We start from the raw sequence: 19,962 nt of genomic DNA, 5'->3' as shown, positions 1-19,962 counted from the left end.
CATTTAGAATGGAAGGGCAGATAAAATGCTTCCCAAATAAGGTCAAGATAAAGGAGTTCATCATCACCCAGCTCTTATTACATGAAATGTTAAAGGGACTTATCTAATAAATAGAAGAAGATAAAAAATATGAACAGTAAAATGAGAACAAATTCACAAGTATCAACAACTGAATCTGAAAACAAAAACAAAAACAAAAATGAACTAAGCAAACAACTAGAACAGGAACAAATTAATAGAAATAGAGATCACATGGAGGGTCATCAGTGGGGAGGGGCAAGGGGGAGAATGGGGGAAAAGATACAGGGAATAAGAAGCATAAATGGTAGTTACAAAATAGACAGGGGGGTGGTTAAGAATAGTATGGGAAATGGAGAAGCCAAAGAACTTACATGTATGACCATGGACATGAGCTAAGGTGAGGGAATGATGATGGGAGGCAGGGTACAGGGAGCAGGAGAATAAAGGGGAGAGAAAAAAATGGGACAACTGTAATAGCATAATCAATAAAATATATTTGAAAAAATAAAATAAAATTTTTATGCTGATAGAGCTACTAAAGACTGTGTTTCTTAAAACACCTTAAATTATTTTCTTAACCACTAATCCATGAGTGAGTGAAGAAGGTAATATTTAGTTACAAAATAAATAACCAATATCCCAAAAGAACGTGTACTTTCTTAGAAGTTATTGATCTAACTTGTTTTTAATATTTGTTAAGTTTAGTAGTACTTCTTGCTATAATTTGTGCCTTAAAAAAGGAAGCTTTTTTGTGTGTGTGATATTTTGTTTTATTGAGACCAGTTACAACACCATCACAATGATGAGAAGAAATTTGACAAGGCCACAAATTAAGGCAATGGTGTGGGGTAGGGTGAGATGGAGGGAAGACATTCATGATGCGGGAGATAAAATCAACAAGGCTTAACGAAGGAGACAAAGAGGTCTAGGAAACTTCTGTGATTCCGGTTCAGGCAAGTAAATGCAATAATAGTGATCTACACTAACCAAGAGAGGTAATAAAGGATGTTTTAGGGCAAAATAATGAATTCACTTTGGGACCTCTTAAGTATGAGATGCCTGAACACATATAGGTGAGAGGTACAAAAATAAATGCACAGATTTAAGTATGCATGCAGAATTCATCAGAGGGCCTGGCTTAGTGAGGAGGCTTCAGGACTTACTGGAAGGTAGGCTAATGAAAACCAAGGTGGTGGATGAAGTCTTTTGGTAGAGTGGACTGAAATGAACTTTTTTCTAAGGGAAGAGGCAGAGGAGCACTAAGTAAGGTAGGAGGAAAACTGTAGATGTACATGGTGTCATCTAACACAAGGACAGCATAGCCGATGAGAGTGCAAGATAAAGAGTAAAAAATAATCACTGAATCTGGGAATTGGGAATCACCATAACTTCAGAATGCGCCATTCAGCAGAACAGGTGAAGGGAAATCATTTCCCAGTAAATGTGTGTAGGATGGATAACCTACTATAATCGAAATAATGAAATGGTACTCTAAATATTTGATTAAATGAAACTAGGAAGTTGTCCAGCTCTCCCATTTCTGTCTTTCTAATTCCTAATGCATGATGCTAACAGATTTTGCTTTAGGTTGATGTAACTGACAGCCCCAGGTTTCATATGTTTGGATTTTTTTGTTGTTGTTTTTTTTTTTGCTGTCTTTCTACTTAATACTTTCTCTGACTTTGAGGATAATTAGTGTTAAGAATCAAAAAGATTCCTCCTGCTATGAAAGCTTCTTTCTGGGGAGAAGGGCATGAAGTAAACCTCATAAAATTGAGAACTTTATCATTTATTCCTCCAGTTGCCTGTATTTTTTTCTAGATTTTAATCAGACTTCAGTCCAAGGCACTATACCAAAGAGGAACTAAATTAAGTTAATGATTAGTATATAGAGCAAACAGAGAAGTTTATCACCTTCAAATTTCAAATATATGTCAATGAGTCTTAAAAAGCAAGACAAACAGGATAATTAAGAGATTAATATATACCAAAAGGACACAGGACAAGACTAGATCACCTCACATGGAGTTCTGTAACATTCTGCAGCTTTTGATGTGGCTATTTCAGGGCATGGCTTATAGTAATCATCAAATGAGATTTTAATTGATCTGAAAATATAAATTAAAATCAGACAATAAGTAGTTTGCAAGTTTGTTTATCTAAATTATTTTATCAGAGTGAACTGTTTCAGACAATATTTTGTCACAAGACATTGAACCAATTTGTAGTTAACAAATCGAACACACTAATTCTTCCACTAATATACAGAAATCACAAAAAAGAAACCTGTCCAAGTAATTTCTCAATAATACATGTAAATATGCACCCATGTGTATATTATAAAAAGAAAAATATAGAGTCAGGTTATTTGCCTTTCATGGCCAACTACCTGTACACACCTGTACATTTTCTTTCTACAATAAATAACTTTCTTAAATTTCTATGCCAAATTTTAAAAAATTATTTATTTGTGTTTAGAGAGAGGGGAAGGTGAGGAGAAAGACAGGGAGAAACATTGATGTGAGAGAGAAACATCAATCGGTTACCTCTCTTACACATCCACATAGGGACTGAACTCACAACCTAGGCATGTGCCCTGACCGGGAATCAAACCCGTGACCTTTCAGTTTGCGGGATGACATCCAACCAACTGAACCTCACTGGTTAGGGCTCTATGCCAAATTTTAGTAAAATCACCTTTATTTCTTTTTACTATGAAGATAAATGAAACACTAGAATTGAGATTAGTTTAATTTTGACACTGAAAATGGCCATTTTTAAAAGAGGAAACAACTCTTTTCAATGGTTCCTACCTGAATTTTTCCTTCCCTGTGCTAAAACTACTATGTCCTAATGGGAAAGCAAAGATTGTTATAAAGTATTAAACAGGAATTGTGAAATAGTCTCTTAAATAACTGCCTTTCCAATGTATTTTTCTACAAACTTTTCCATTGCAGACATTTTCAACATTCTACAAACAAAACATTACTTTGGGCTATTTTTCAGACATGGGAAATCACCGACTGACTGGCTTAGATGTTTAAACATCAAATGTAAAAGACCTTATGTCTGTGTTCCATTTTAAGTTCCTAGCTCTTTAGAGGAAGAAGCAACTTTTCAGTTAGAATATATCTACTGGCACTAATTTTTATAGGTGGTTTAAAGACAATATTTGACTAAATTTTGAAATGAATGGCTCAGTATCTAAATGTGTTAATGCATTTGTCTATTTAAATGATAATTACAGACACCCAATTTTAAGACTAACATTTTAAAATGTGTTATTACTTTTGCAATCACATGTAAGTAGAAACCTGAAACTTGGTGAAGATAAATTAATCACTACTATTATTGCTTCCAGAGCTACATGCAGTGCTTTCCACTACTAAATGATATACTAAACTAACATTAATTTCCCAAAGAAATGTTTCGGCATTTGGCAATGGAGGTAACAAAATGAAAGGCTGCATTATATTTCCTGCATGAAAAAGCTTGTGATCAATTTGCTGTCACAGATCATTTAGCAGACAACAATGACCCAAGAGGAAGGAAACTGTCAACACACTGTCTCGTGAAAAAAAATACACGATCTTCAGGCACAATCGTCTCCATTGTTTTTTGTCTGTTTGACGATGACCCCTGACCCTCTCCCTTCCCAACAGTGTCCTGTTCAATTTCAAACTGTTAGCCTTCAGGGGCTTTCTTTTCTTTCCCCAGAATAATTAAAAATATTACCCTAGAAGGTATAACTTTAGCATAGTTTGAATATACAAAGCAGAATGCCTTAAACACTTGGGAATATTTGCATTTTCAATTCTGTAAAGGAAACAGCCCCTTAAAATAAGAGAACAGTAACTATTTTACTACTATTCAGATAAACTGCTAAGTTTACAGGCATATACACAGTATAAGAAATGCATGTGTTTACAGTTTCAAGCAGTAGCAGGACTTTATTGAGCATTATCATTGGCATACTGAATATGAAAAAGTAGAAGACATGATTTTTATGGGAAAATAAGATGTATTCCTGGACTAGTAAATAGAACAGCTTTACATAGTAACATCATCAAGTGTTACATCACTTAACACAGCCATTTGGAGACTATGATGACCATGGCAGTAAGCAGGAAATGTTGGAAGAGGGAGATATAGCTTTGCTTTGGAGACATTAGGCAAAGTGTCACTTGGAATATGGACCTGAAGCCAAGGGAAGAGGCATTTTAGGCCAGGGGAACATTATTAGCAGTAAATAGCTCATACGGGGAGGAGCATCATGTGTACATAATGTACATACAGAAGATGTTGGGGAAAGAGATGATAGTACCAAGATAATTGACTAGAGTGGAGAGTTCCAATTCCAGAGGCCTTGGAATTTGATGAAAGAAGTGAAACTGGGCAATTGAGGGTCTTTTATTTCAGCTTAGGCAGAGAATGGATTAGAGTTGATTCAGTAATCTTGATATATTAGGTGATGGAGAGCAATCAGAAGTTCTCGAATAAGGCAAGCAAATTATGAAATCAGTATGTAAGGTTTTTTTTTTTTCCTGGCATTAGTATGCAGGGTGGATTATATGGGAAATTAAACAAGTGTGATAATTCAAACAAGAGATACAGAGAGCTAATACACGGGTGGGAGCAAAGATTACAAAGGGGAGAAGATGAATCAATGGTAAAGAATTGACTGGACTGGTTGCCTGATAGGGTGTGAAAGGTGAAGGAATTTGAGGGTCACATATTCTCCGAAAGCCCAGAAGACTGGTTAGTTTTGCTATTAATAGAAAGTGTCTAGAGAAACTGAAGTAAAATATGAGTTTAATTTTAAACACAGGTTTTAGGTGATGACCTTTAGGAGTGTGATTGAGAAATTGAGACTGGAAATAAGAGATTTGGGTCAAATCAACATAAAGGTTGATAGATGACGCCATTAGGGAAAACAAACTCCAAAAGAGTAATTAAGTGTTTAGAAAAGAAAGAGCAGAAACCAATTCATAGTTAAGAGGAGACAGCGAAGAAAACAAAGGATAATTAAGAGGAAAAGAGAACTGTGGTAGTGATGTTTCAGGGAAGCAACATCTCAGCCATAACAAAGTCTAATGATTAAATCCTTACATGTCTCTGGATATTCAGGCATGTGGTATCAGGAGTACAGGCTGTGGAATCACCTGGCCTGACTGCAAACACTCTGGCACTGTGACTTATTAGCTGTGTGATTTGGGGCAAACTCCCTAACCCCTCACTCCTATTTCCTCAACTACAAAATTAAGAGATAGAATTTCTCCAGTGTTTCTTGTGAGCATTCAGTGAAGTCATCCATAGAAAGAGCCAGGTAGGGGATTGAGCACCCCTCAGCCCTCAGTGTCAGCTGCTTTCCTGAACTGACTCAGATAAGTACCTCATCATTTCTCTCCCACAAACTCTAAACAGCTTCCTAATTGTTTTTCTATTTCGGTATCTCCCTACTCCAGGTCATCATGCCTCTGTTTGAAAAACCACAATTCGGTTATCTAATTCTATAGGATGAAATCTAAACACTCAAATATAACTCCAGGTTCTTCATCATCAAGCCATTTCCAACCTTTACTTCCACCATCCATCCGCACATCCAGAGGTGTTATCACATGGAACTTCCTGATGACCCTGCGTATGCCATAATATTACATTTCTGTGTCTGTGCAAGCAGTTCTAGCTAGACACTCTTTTGCTCTCTGTGCTGTCAAACTCTTACTTATCAAGGTTCTGATCCAATAAAATTGTCATGTATGTGAAAGTTGTCACAGTGGACATTGTGGTTGCCCCCCAAATAATTAGTTTGCTCTCCCATTTTGTATGTGCCATTCAGTCTGATGGAATTGACCTCATACCTGGCTCCAAGTCAGGGCCTGATGAATTTAGGGCTGTCTGACAATAGTGACTAGTTTAGGAATAGGAACCTAAAAAGATCCAGTCAGAGCAAAATTTATTCTAACATTCTAGTACATCTTGATATCTAGGAGTGTCAATCCTTTGTTCTTCAAGGCTGCCTTGCTATTCTAAATTTTTTGTATTTCTAAATACATTTTAGAACCACCTTGTTAATTTGCAGTAAAAAAACTGATGAGATTTTGAGATTGAATTGGATCTGTTCATTAATTTGGGAAGAATTGGCATTATAATAATGTTGATTTGTCATAGTCACAAACACTGTATATGTCTATTTCTTTAGGTTCTTAAAAATTTCCCCCAGATTTATTTTGCAGTTTTCATTACAGTTGCCTTAGTCATCTTTGTTAAATTTTGTTGTTGTAATGGTATTTTTAAAATTTCACTTTCTATGTACTGACAGCTAGTATATAAAAACTTAGTTGACTTGTTAATGGTTATCTTATATCCAGGGCTGTTGTTGAATTTATTTATTAATTTTTAAGCTTTGTATATTCATTTGGATTTTCTTATGTAAATAATCCTGTTTTCTGTGAATGAAGATAATTTACTTCCTTCTTTCCAAACTTTATAACTTATTTCTTTTCCTTGCTTCATTGCACTGGCCAGTATAGTGTTAAGTAGAAGTGGTGATGATGGCCATACTTGTCTTGTTGCTAAACTCAGGAGAAAAAGCGTTCAACATTTCACATTTGAGTATGAAGTTGGCCATTAGATTTTTGTAGATACCCTTTATTGGGGTAAAGGAATTCTCTTCCATTCCTAGTTTGCTTATAATTTTTTAAATCATGAATAGGTGTTAAATTTTATCAAATATATTTTCTGGATTTACTGAGATCACTTTATGTTTTTTTCCTTTATTTGGTTAACATGGTGAGTTACACTGAGTTTTCAAATTTAACCAACCTGTCTTTCCTGAAATTAAGCCCATTTAATCATGATGTATTATCACTTTTTATGTGTCAGTGGATTCAATTTGCTAAGATTTTGGTTAGATTTATGTATCTGTGTTTACAAGAGATAATGGTGTATAATTTTTTGCTTGTAATGATTTCATATTTCAGAATCAGAGTTTGGAAATTTAGAAGTATACCCATTTTCTCTATTCTTTGAAAAAAGTTTTAATACCTTTTTAAAAATTTGTTTTACTTTGTAATAAGTTTAGATTTATAAAAGAGTTGTAAAGATAGTTGACTGGTTTTTTTTAAATTAACTTAAAGCATAATTTGCCTTCAGTAAAATGCATATTTTAAGCATATGGATTAATGACTTTTGACAAAAGACTACATCTGTACAACCACAAGCCCAAACAAGATATAGAATATTTTCATTACTCCAGAAAGTTGCCTACTCCCTTTTGCAGCCAATCACCCTTGTCACTTTGTGCAATCACTGATCTCATTTCTATCTCTATAGGTTTGTTTTGCCTGTCTTAAAACTTCATATAAATTGAATCATGTAGTGTGTGCTCCCTCGATTACTCTGGATTCTTTTATCTACTCAATATAACATCTGCTTTACCATTCCATGTTCTTGCATTTATCAACAGTTTATTCATTTTTATTGCCAATAGTATTCCATTTATGAATATAACACAATATATTTATATAGTCAACTGTTGATGGACATTTTAGCTTTTTCCAGTTTGGGATATTATGAATAAAATTCCTGTGAACATTTGTGTGCAAGTATTTTTGTAATATGTATTTTAATTTCTCTTAGGTAAATATTAGGAGTAAAATCACTGGATCACTGTGTGGGTGAATGTTTAATGTTACAAGAAACTTCTAAATTGTTTTTTAGGCTGGCTTTGGGATTGTCAAATGATGCAATGTTTACAGAGATATAGGGGAGCCCCAGTGACTCTGTGTTCTCGCCAGCAACTGGGATAGTTGATTTTATGCAGTGGTATGCTCTCCCAATCTCCCCCATCTCAGTAAATGACAGCAATACCCATCCAGTTCCAACCAAAATCTAATAATAATTCTTGATTCCATTTTTCTCTGATACCCTCCATCTAATCAAACCAAGCCTTAAATTCATCTACTTTTCTCCCTCTCTACGTCTATGCCCTCAACCCTAGCCCAAACCACCATCATCTCTCCCCTGATTTACTCAAATAACCTAATAATTCTCCTTACTTCCACCTTAGATTCTTTACAATCTGTTCCCCACACAGCTGTTAGAACAGTCCTTTTAAGATGTAAATCTCATTGCATCTTTCCCTTCTTTAAAGCTGTCTAACTGTGTCCCAATTCCTATGGCTAATCTAATCAAATTGAAATTCCTTACCTAGTTTATAAAGGCCTAAATGATAAGGCCCTACTGACTTCTCTTACCTCATTGCCTACCCCTCTCTTCTTTTCCCTTTGCTGTGTTTCAGCTATGGTAGCTTTCTTTCTGGTTCACTAACACCATGCTCATATACAATTTAGGGTCTAGGAGGGGGAGGGTAGGGGAGATGGAGAGAGAAAAGGAAAGGAAGGAGGGGAGAGGGTGGAGAAGGAGAGATTTGTTATTCCACTTTTTTATGTATTCATTGATTGATTCCTGTATTTGCCCTGACCAGGGATGGAACCCACAACCTTGGCATGTTGGGATGATGCTCTGACCAACTGAGTTACCTGGCTAGGGCTTGAGTCAGTTCTGATTAAAGTTATATTTAGATCATTCTCCCAGACCCCAACTTTTGTTCTCTTGTCATCAGAGCTGTCTGCTCTTCAGAGGAGAGTTTCCAATTTTAGCTTAAAAATCTTGTGAGGTCAGAGATCATGTATTATTCAGTTGTGCAATCCCAACGCTGTAACAGAGCACCTGGCACAGAACATATGTTCAGTGAATGAACTTTAAATAAGTGAAAAAATAGCTGCTCTCCAAGAGGCTGCCCCTTATTGTATCAAATGATATCCTACAGCCCATGGGTAAACCTCCCAGATGACCAGCACAAGCTTAAATCACCTTCAATTACTGAACGTCAGCTGGATTCCCCTGACTATACTCTTCTTACCCAGTTGACTGGACTTCACCTAAGTTTTGTTATGCCCTTCAAAAACAGGGTTTCAATCACCTAGCAATGTCTCTGGAATCATTTCTACAGCCAAGTCAGTTCTCCCAGCTCATTATAAAATTCTAGCCTGAGGTGCTAGTATGACAATACAAAGAGAGCTTCTCTCTTGGAATTTCTGCAAGACCTCATTGTGAACACTCTTACTGTAAAAATTAAAAGCTAGACAGAATTGAGCCTTATCCCGTATATATCAGGGTGAATATCAGAATTCACAGCTACATAACAAATTGTAGCCTGATATGTACTGGGAGTTTAGGCATCATTGAAATCCAGACCGTATTTCATCATTTGTGTTCTGGAGATTGCTCTAGCGATTTCAGGTGAGCACCAGGTGAACATCGCAGATCAGGCCTGATTCTGGCTTCATTTATCCTTGGTTTGGTTCAGAGGACCTTCTGAAACCGGGACCAGAGAAGTCTTTATGTTCTGTTCTTACTGCCTCATTAGTAAATGCTGGCACTGTACCTTCATGTACTACAAATAATTACACTCCAAATTCATAGAACTTTGTGATATTCTAGGGATGTTCATATTTTACAGGGATGTTCATGCATTCAACACCTGTTTATCATGGGTCTATTCAGTGCCAGGATGGTCACTTACTTCTCTCCATATTGACAAGTTTAAGGGCAGCAATGTTGTCTACTGAATCCCAAACTAGTGTCCAACTCACTAGATCATGTTATCTTCCTGCAATTTTTTCAACACTTTTACAAACAGAAGCCACTTGGGTCACTTAATTTTACTCATCTTCAGGGCCATTCAAGGAAATCTCAGCTGAAGTAAACATTATTTCAACATCAATTAATTGATTTTCTCTATCTGATTAACTGTTAGATTAAGGCTGAAGGAAATGCTAAAGGAACTGATGATGAGAATACTGACCTCCTTCATGTGTTCAAGGCTGAACTGATACAATATTGTCAGGTTGTCTCCTACCAGTGGCTTCAGCTCTAACTCTCACTACTTTCCTCTAATATCTATCTTCTGAAGTGCTTAGATTTTTGCTCTCTATAGTGGTTTGTGCTTATTATGTTCACAATATGCTTTCTCTCTTCAATAATAAAAAATAAAAATTAAAAGAATAGGCAAGTTCATATAGTAACATTCAATATTAATTCAATAGTCTAGAAAGAATTCAACAACTTTCCACATTCATCCTGAAGTATTGTGAAAGATGTCTACTTCCTTTTCTGAGTAAAAAAAATTCAATTATGAAAGACAGTGTAAATAGTTTAAGAAAATAGTCCTTTTAATAAATAAATTGACATAGAATTGTATGAAGGAAAACTTACCTGATACATTTATCTGAGTGTCTAGATAACTCAGAGCTATCATCTTTCACTGTAAAGAAAAAGAGAGAGAGGAAAGATATAGTTTACTTGGAAGATTAATACATGGCTTCAATGTGCACTCTTTCTGAAGCCTCAATAAAATGGTAATAAAGAAATAAAAATAAGGTATAAAACCTCAAGGAGAGCAAAAGAAAGATGGCAAGAAAATTTTTCAAGATGGAAAGCAGATGTCAGTGGTAACTGTCTTAGCAGGCTGTAGAAATTTGAAACCCAACCACACGATGAGGGGAGGTCAAGGAAAAGCAATCAGATTTACACTTCAGATCTTGAGAAGTGATTCCGAAATTGCAGGTACCAGATACCTGTGAAGGGTGAGAGATAGCATAGTCACCCAAGATGTATACCCTCTTCCTATGCAATCAGATGATCACCACTGCCCAGGTAGGAGGAAGGGTTTTTAATCTCTGGGAAAACTGAGCCAGAGAGACTCAAGACTGGAGGATACTAGGCACAAAGCAGAACAAGAATATAGTAAGGGACTGAAAGTAGTGAAAAAATCATACTGAGTGTATAAGATGCCTACTCTCTCGCCCTGTCCAGCTCCCAGAGTATAAGCAGCTAGCATCTCTCTCCAGGAACAAAATGGAAGGTTTATCTCAGGGGAAATAGTCAAGCCTACTAATGACAACTAATGGTATCATCCTCCACTGAAAAACCAACATGAAACAAAACTGACAAGTGCAGTCAGTACTTACATACTTCCAATGCATCATATGTCATCATTCACAAAGAGATGGATAATTGAGGAGAAAATAGATTTTTTTAAAAATTAGAGGATCAGCTCAGTAGATCCCACATCCAAATATCTGGATATTTAAGAGAAAGAACAGAAAATAAAGGGAAAATAAATGATAATGAGTTACATCAGAAAAATTTCCAGAACTAAAGGATTAGCATTTTTAGAATGAAATTTAGCCCTGGCTGGTGTGGCTCAGTGGATTAAGCACTGGACTGCAGAGCAAAAGGTTGCTAGCTCGATTCCCAGTCAAGGCACATGCCTGGATTGCAGGCCCAGGCCCCAGTAGGGGGCACATGAGAGGCAACCACACATTGATCTTGCCTTCTCTTTCTCCATCCCTTCCCCTCTCTATATAAATAAATAAAATATTTTTGGGGGGGGGGCTAAAATTTTTATTTTTTATTTTTTAATTTTATTTTAATCATTATTCAAGTACAGTTTTCTCCTTTTTACTCCCAATCCAGCCCACCCACCCAACCCTACCCACTTCCCTCCCATTTCCACCCTCCCCCTAGTTTTTGTCCATGTGTCCTTTAAATTTGTTCCTGTAAACCCTTCCCATTGTCCCCTGAAATTCCCTCTTCTCTCCCCTGTGGTCACTGTCAGCCTGTCCTCTATTTCTGTGTCTTTGGTTATATTTTGCTTGTTTCTTTGTTTTGTTGTTTAGGTTCCTGTTAAAAGTGAGATCATATGGTATTTGTCTTTCACTGCCTGGCTTGTTTCGCTTAGCATAATGCTTTCCAGTTGCATCCACGCTGTTGCAAAGGGTAGGACCTTCTTCTTTCTTTCTGCTGCATAGAATTCCATTGTGTAAATGTACCATAGTTTTTTGATCCATTCATTTACTGATGGGCATCTAGGTTGCTTTCAGCACCTAGCTATTGTAAATTGTGCTGCTATGAACATTGGGATGCATAGGTTCTTTTGGATTGGTGTTTTAGTGTTCTTAGGATATAGTCCCAGCAGTGGAATTGCTGGGTCAAAAGGCAGATCCATTTTTAGTTTTCTGAGGAGGTTCCACACTGCTTTCCATAGTGGTTGTACCAGTGTGCAGTCCCACCAACAGTGCACTAGGGATCCCTTTTCTCCACAACCTCTCCAACACTTGTTGTTTGTTGCTCTGTTTATGATGGCCATTCTGACTGATGTGAAGTGGTATCTCATTGTGGTTTTAATTTGCATCTCTCTGATAGCTAGCGATATTGAACATCGTTTCATGTGTCTTTGGATTTTTTGTATGTCCTCCTTGGAGAAGTGTCTGTTCAATTCCTTTGCCCATTTTTAATTGGATTCCTTGTGTTCTTAGAGTGTAGTCGTGTAAGTTCTTAAATAAAAAAAAATATTTTTAAAAATAAAATGAGCCCTGGCTGGCGTAGCTCAGTGGATTGAGCTCGGGCTGGGAACCAAAGTGTCCCAGGTTCGATTCCCAGCCAGGGTACATTCCTGGGTTGCAGGCCATAACCCCCAGCAACCACACATTGATGTTTCTCTCTCTCTCTCTCTTTCTCTCTCTCCCTCCCTACTCCCTCTAAAAATAAATAAAATCTTTAAAAAAAAATAAAATGAGATTTAGACAGCCTATCAAATGCCCTACATATGAACAAGGAGGGAAACCCCCCCAAGAAAAAACTACACTAAGAAACATTATCAAGAAATTTCAGATCACTGGGAATAAAGAGAAGATTTCAAAAGCTTCCAGAAAGAAAACATATCATATCACATGTGAAGAACTGGACATCTTGAATGAAATCAGGCTTCTCAAGAGAAACACTAGAAACAAGAAGGCAACAGGGTCTTCTCAATTCCGAAACAAAATTATTTCTGAATTAAAATGTTACCAAACTGTGACCATAAAAGACTGAAATGAATACAGTTTTAGACATGCAAAATCAGAAGAGATTTAGCTCTCATGACTAGGAAGCTCCTAGATGTGCTCCAACAAGATGAAGGGGCAAACCCTCCACGAAGAACACAAGGGATCCAGCAGGAGCTTCTTCCAAAGGGCAGGCACAGGGGATCATGGCAGGATGTCTGTGAGAGAGCTGCCAGGTCAGAACTGGAGGCAGAGGAGGGTCACAGGAATGAAGTCTCCAAGGGAAATGCACCTGACTGAATGTCTGGGAGTTGTTTGACAGCTTTGTCACAAAAGTTTAGGGGAAGAACAGGTGACAGATATGTGAAAACAAACAAGGGAGTGAAAAATTGAGGCATTTGTACAAAAAAAGAGAAAAACAATAATTCATGCCTCCTCTGTGACAAATATTTACTAAGTCATACTAATGTAACCAAACTAAATTAGGAGAATAGGGAATAGACAATGTAGGTGGAAATGGCAGTACAAAAGCTGAAGCTTTACAGTTCAGGACACACCCATAAGTAATACCTAAAACTGAAAATTCCAGGAATATTAGCATAGAATAAATTTAGAAATATAGTGGTAAATTCTGGAAGAAGCAGCTAAATGTGTTGAAAGCTATTGGTACTTTGTGGGGATTGGGGAGGTACTCAGCAATGCAAGGTGTGGGCTGCCAAGGTCAGCTATATTTTATTAAAAACTGATTTTTATTATTTGCCCTTTAAAGCTATGAACATATATTTCTTTGATAGGAAAGAAATACTTAACATTTTTAGTTAAAAAAACAATTTAGAGGCTTTGCTAAAATGTTGGCTATCTGATGCAACGAAATACAAAGAGGAAAAAAAGAGGTCTGTAATTCCAGCAAATAAAACCACACAGGCAATCCTGTTAAACTCAGGTTTCCTGGGTCTCCTGACATCTGTAAATGACGGAATAGCTGTAACAATACTGTAATAATCATCAGCAACAAAACAGGGCTGAATGATGGCACCAGAGCTTGTGTTCTTCAACTAAATTTCTACTGAGCTAAATTTCTTTTTTCTCTGACATCCAGAAAATATTTTCCCCCAGTGCAAGGGGTATTACACAGCGACAATGGCAAGAAGTACTCCCTCTAAAAAGAAAATAAAACAATACCTGCAACCCCATGAGAATTTACCTGCTTCAATTGTGGAAATAATTTTCTTTAAAGATGTTCTATTGTTAGGAGAATTTAAGAAAGTGAATATGGGAGCCTGAACTGAAGAATCAAGTGCTTATCACATCTTCCTAACTACATGAAAAATGAGATGTATTTGCCATAATTATCAGGTTTTTAAAAGTGTATAATGTTAATTAGTATTATAATCTTCCTAATATTTCTATAATTTTCTATTATAACTCTATTATAATGTCTATCAGTTATTATATTGTAGTTTATTTAGATAAGTATCTGAAACTTATTAGCATGACCTTCATTTACTTAACAAAAGCTACAGGAATATATCTGGCTAAGAGAAAAGTTAGTACCTTAGGCTTGGCTACTGTTAGTATTTTTATACTCTCACTTTCTCTTTCAACTAAAGATTTTTTAAATCATGTAAATCTGATATTTTAAAATATCAAAACAAATGTGATAAATAGGAGATAAATATTATTTGACCATATTACCATATAGAAATAAAAATTTGCTAAGACAGACTGGAAAAAAAGGGGGATTTATGAGCTTAATGTAAAATCTGTTCATAACAAGTTAGAAAATAGGTAGTAATACTCAGAATCTGGGTGGCAAAATAGTTGTTTTATATCATCTCCTTCCAGACCTTTCTTCTCCTTCCCTGAAGTTTCATAAACAAACTAAGGTAGAAATTGGAGGGTACTTGAGAAATCCCCTTGTCCAACACTGGACATTGAGCAAGTAGCTCTTTGACAAGATTCCTGAAAAATAGTCATTAAACTTTACTAAATGAACTCTGGTTATAGAAGCACACAAAAAGGTCTCTCTGGAAAAAGTGCAGTCATTATTAATGTAACAAGAACAGTTTGCATGACATTGATGTAACCTGGTAGCCAAGAAGAGTGGACTGGAATGCATGTGCATAAACAATGAGGACTTCACTGTACTAGTCAGTGGGGGCAATAGATGCCACGGAGTGAGCATGTGTACTGTGTGGCTGTCACACTCAAAATGACTGAGCAAGTAGAGCAATGAACCTGTATCCAACTTTGCGTTAAGCTTGAACATTCCTCCATGGAAACTATTTGGATGATTCAGAAGGGCATAGCTATGGGCAAATGGGGACTGGAAGCTTCATCATGGCAACGTACCCATTCATGTATCCCATCTTGTGCAGAAATTTTTGGCAAAACATCAAATCACCCCGGTTACTCATTCATCCTACAGCTCAGATTTGGTGCCCTGCGACTTCTGGCTTTGAAAGGGAAGCAATTTCAGACTGTTAATGAGATTCGGGGAAATACCATGGAGCATCTGATGGTGATCGAGAGAACTATGTGAGTCCCATAGTGCCTACTTTGAAGGGGACTGAGGTGTCAATGTCCTATGTACAATGTTTCTTGTACCTTGTAGCTTCTTCAATAAATGTCTGTTTTTCATAGAACATGGCTGGATACCTTCTGGACAGACCTCATACCTTTAGTGAAAGGGAGTTTCAGTACTTGGCAATGTGGCCTTAACCACTCTTAGGCAACTTGGATTGTTAGAAAATTCCTCCTTGTGTTTGGCCAGCTGGGGCCCAGAATGGCAAGCTATGGTGGCATTTGCTTCTAGGAAAGACCACTTAGGCACTCAGGCAACTATATAATTTATTGTCCAAACTGGAACACAGAATGAAAGGAGATTCCAGAAATAATTATACCAGAACTGTACCAGAACTATACCAGAATTATACCAGAACTTGGTGTATTTGTGTACCCTACCTGCAAGTAAGGGAGACCGGCCCCAGGCCCCAGAAGAGGCTGTTAGGATACTGGAAGGTCATCAGGGCCTCCACCCATTAATTGGGTGTGAGCTCAGGCCTTGGTGTGTTCTTGTCAATATACTGAGGCAAAGAACTAGCTGTTCAGGTGAGGTAGACAACATGTTAGGGAAAGTTAGGGGGATAAGAGGCATTTGCACATCTGGCTTAGGCTTTGAAATTAATTTTACACCACTGATTATTAGGAAAGAGTCCTCAGCACAGTCAAGGTGCTCTGGGACCGGGCAGGCCCAACTGTGTATTCCAGTCCTCAGTGGCTGCACTCCAGAAGGTCTCGGGAAGGTATGACTGATTCGTAGCTTTGACATTAGTCTTTAGTTTTCTGGAACATCAGAGAAGAGATTTCCTTTTCTATAAAAATCCCTTCAAATATTTGAAAACAGCTTTTGTAATGCCTTTATCTGTTTTTCTATTTGCTAAACACAGTTTCCTTGGTCGTGGAAAATGTGATGCTCCAAACAGAGCATGATGGAATTGCAGATGAAGGCCCACCAGACCAGAGAGGGGCAAAACGATCCCTAAAAACATGCTTAGTGGAAGGGCACCTCCTATTGGTTCATATTAAGCTTGTGCTTAAAAAGCTGCCCAATAATTTTTTCATAGAAGAGAGTTCTGCTATCAAGTCAGTTCTCTTCCATTCTGTACTCAGAAATTTTAATTCTTTGATCCTAAACGAATGACTTTATGCTCATCCCATTAAACTTGGAGGTGCAGGGGACGTGGGCAGGTCCAGCTCGGAGCTGTGACCTTGGGCTCCATCGTTGATCTTCGGCTTCCTCCCTGAGGGAGAGGCTGAAGGTCAGATCAGTGAACGTGTATGAAAGCACTTTGCAACTATAAAATAAAACCAGGATCTAAGTTTATGTACATTTTTTCATTTTCTCATTCTACAAATTTTTATTTAATACCTACAACCAGACACTGCATCGGGTACTAAGGATATACTTCTAGACTACAATTGATGCCTACAGAGATGATACAGTTAGCTGCCTCTTAAGCTTCTTATTTATACAATTAACTATCAGTTTCAGTTTTGAGTGTCTAAAAATATAATTATTTCTATGCATTTTCTAGATCTATTTATTAATATATAATGTATGAGAGATGATTCTTGTAGCACTTTAGTAGAGACCTTTTTTCAAGTTGTTACAGGTAATTAATTCTCACCGGATGCAGTCTTTCACAGAAATCCACACAGTGCACTACTACCATCTAATTTAGAGTAAATGCGTTTTCTGCATGTATTCATTTCCCACCCATAGCAGCTGTCTCTGCTGTACCACAGCACTCTCTCCCTATGAAGCTGCAGAAAGTCCTCTTTGTGATGCCCTCGGCTAGCACACCTAGCCTACCTGAGATGGCAAGTGAGCTGATAACTATATACTGTCTTGGATTTCCACATGTTTCACCAATGTAACTAAAGAATGTAGCAAAACTCTGTCAAAGTAGTGTCTGTTTTGTTGCTCATCTGCTGGGTGATTTCACTATTTGGTTAGCTTTTCTGCGTGGTTCGATGGCAAAGTTGCAGAAGTGAAAGGAGTGAAGGCTGATATCTACTGAACAGGAGAAAAGGGAGGGCCAATTTTTCTTCAGTTTTCTTCTCATTCTTTCTCTCTGCAGGGAAAACATAAAATCTATTGCACAGAATCATCTGCTGTAGAAAATTCTTTAAAACCAGCTTTTAAATTTCCATTTATCAGAATGTGGGCATAGCTTTGTTATAGAATCTTTCTTTATAATGATAGTCCTGTAGGGCTCAGTGAATGGTTAAGTGATATTATCATTCATTCATTCATTCCACAAATAACTACTGAGTGCGGAGGATACAAGCAGGGGATGCTACAGAATTCCTGTAGGTTACAAATGGGGTCAGAATGAAGCAATATGACTCCTCTGTGTACAAACCAGCTTTAAAACTGTCAGGGGATGGTTGAGGAACCCCATGGCAATCATGACATGTTTGAAGATACTGAAAAAGATGCCTGATCAATACTGCTTGATTTGCATCACACCCAGAAGCCCTGTGGAGAAGCACTTGAACTTGGTTCTCATTGTAAAGCTCTAACTAATGGACTAGTTGGTTCTAGAAGGGGAATGGAAAAAAAAGAGATGAACATCTGAGAGAGAAAGCACATGAGAGATCAGTTTGAACAGCAAAGTGAATTTGAACAGCAAGGCCTGCTGACTAAAGAGGTAATCATAATACCAGCTACTGTGCAGGCTTCTGTGCACTGTGGCAAGAGGGGAGGCAGGATAGAAGGGAAATGACTAGATCATTAGGGGCCCCACCCTCACTTGTAACACCCCCTTCTGGCATAAGGGGCCAACAACATTGTTCCACTCAGTGCAGAGAGAGACTGGAAAAAAGAAAGTGATGGAATTAAGAGTCATGTAGAGGTCCCTGGCAGCATGAGAGTGAGCAAACCAAGGTATCAGAAACACACCTGCCAACAGAGAGAAAGCCTAAAGAGCCTCAGATGCCATTTCCACTTGGACAGTTAGAAGGAATACCTGGGGGAGGAGGGAGGCTCTACAGGAAAAAAAAATGCTGATCATTTTGCTAATCAGGAGGAAAGCAGCCCCAGATCACTAAGATCTGGGGTATGGCAGGTGAATCTGGGAAATATCCATTATAGATCAAACAATTAAAATTAGATGTCATATCTTTATAATGAATAGAATAGTTTCAATTGCATCATCCATCTGTAGGGCCCTAATATTTAAAGATATTAAGCTTAGCTCTGGCTAGCGTAGCTCAGTGGATTGAGCGTGGGCTTCGAACCAAAGTGTTGCAGGTTCGATTCCCAGTCAGGGTACATTCCTGGGTTGCAGGCCATGACCCCCAGCAACCACACATTGATGTTTCTCTCTCTCTCTCTCTCTCTCTCTCTATCTATCTATCTCCCTTCCTTCCCTCTCTAAAAGTAAATAAATAAAATCTTAAAAAAAGATATTAAGCTTAATGATCTTTAATAATCTTTAAAGAAGATCACACTAATTGTCTTGACAAAGATATAGTAGGAGAGATCTTAGTACAACTTCTTTACTGAGAAAGGGTTCAGAAAATATTCCCTTATATATAGTTATTTGCTAGATCACTTACTTGCTATAAATATATCATTAATAACTGGCAAATAACAATAAGTAGGTATTTCTTACATTGTAATGGTTTATGGAACAGTCTTTGAACTATTACCCTGTACACAGATTAGTCAGTGTTTGGGCTGCTTCCAAATTCACTGGATTTTCTAGCACTGGATTAGAAAGCATAACCTTTAAGAAGAAATACAGCCCTGGCTGGCGTAGCTCAGTGGAATGAGCACGCGCTGCGAACCAAAGTGTTGCAGGCTTGATTCCCAATCAGGATACATGCCTGGGTTGCAGGCCATGACCCCCAGCAACCGCACATTGATATTTCTCTCTCTCTCTCTTTCTCCCTCCCTTCCCTCTCTAAAAATAAATAAATAAAATCTTTAAAAAAATTTTAAAAAAAGAAGAAATACAGAACATAGTTTTTTTAAAGTAAACTTTTTTCTTAAAACAAAAAGATAAACTAATACATACAACATCCAAAATGCATTTATTAAATGCCTATGACATATCTACCTGGAAATAGATACAAACACAAATGAGACAGAGTCCCTACTCTTAAGAAACTCTTGATCTTGGTTTTTGATTAATTTTATTTTTAAACTACAGTTGACATTCTACATTTTATATTAGTTTCACGTATATAGCACAATGGTCAATAATGTAATTTATAAATTGATCTCCTCATATTTCAAGGCACCATACATAGTTATTACAATATTGTTGACCATATTCTTTATGCTTTACCTTACATTCCTCCGACTACTCTGTAACTACCAACTTGTACTTTTAATCCCTTCACCTTTTTACCCAGTCCTCCAACCCTCCTCCCCTCTGGCTACCATCAGTTTGTTCTCTATACCTATGAGATTGTTTGTTTTGTTTGTTCATTTATTTTGTTTTTTACATTCAGCAGATGGTATTTGTCTTTCTCT

The 19,962-nt window shown here is 37.3% G+C and overlaps 1 protein-coding gene across 1 annotated transcript in view; it reads right to left on the bottom strand.

Moving 5' to 3' along the window:
* Window positions 1–19,962, bottom strand: part of UBE2U (ubiquitin conjugating enzyme E2 U) — a 62,195-nt gene that overhangs the window by 26,935 nt on the left and 15,298 nt on the right. Inside the window, 4 exon segments of the mRNA XM_028512647.2 lie at window positions 2,044–2,129; window positions 10,303–10,351; window positions 19,097–19,147; window positions 19,150–19,210. Of these exon segments, the coding sequence (XP_028368448.1) occupies window positions 2,044–2,129; window positions 10,303–10,351; window positions 19,097–19,147; window positions 19,150–19,210 (247 nt within the window).

Source organism: Phyllostomus discolor, chromosome 5 (assembly GCF_004126475.2).
Source record: "Phyllostomus discolor isolate MPI-MPIP mPhyDis1 chromosome 5, mPhyDis1.pri.v3, whole genome shotgun sequence".
NCBI classification, from domain to species: Eukaryota; Metazoa; Chordata; class Mammalia; order Chiroptera; family Phyllostomidae; genus Phyllostomus; species Phyllostomus discolor.
This window is presented reverse-complemented; position numbering and strand designations above follow the sequence as displayed.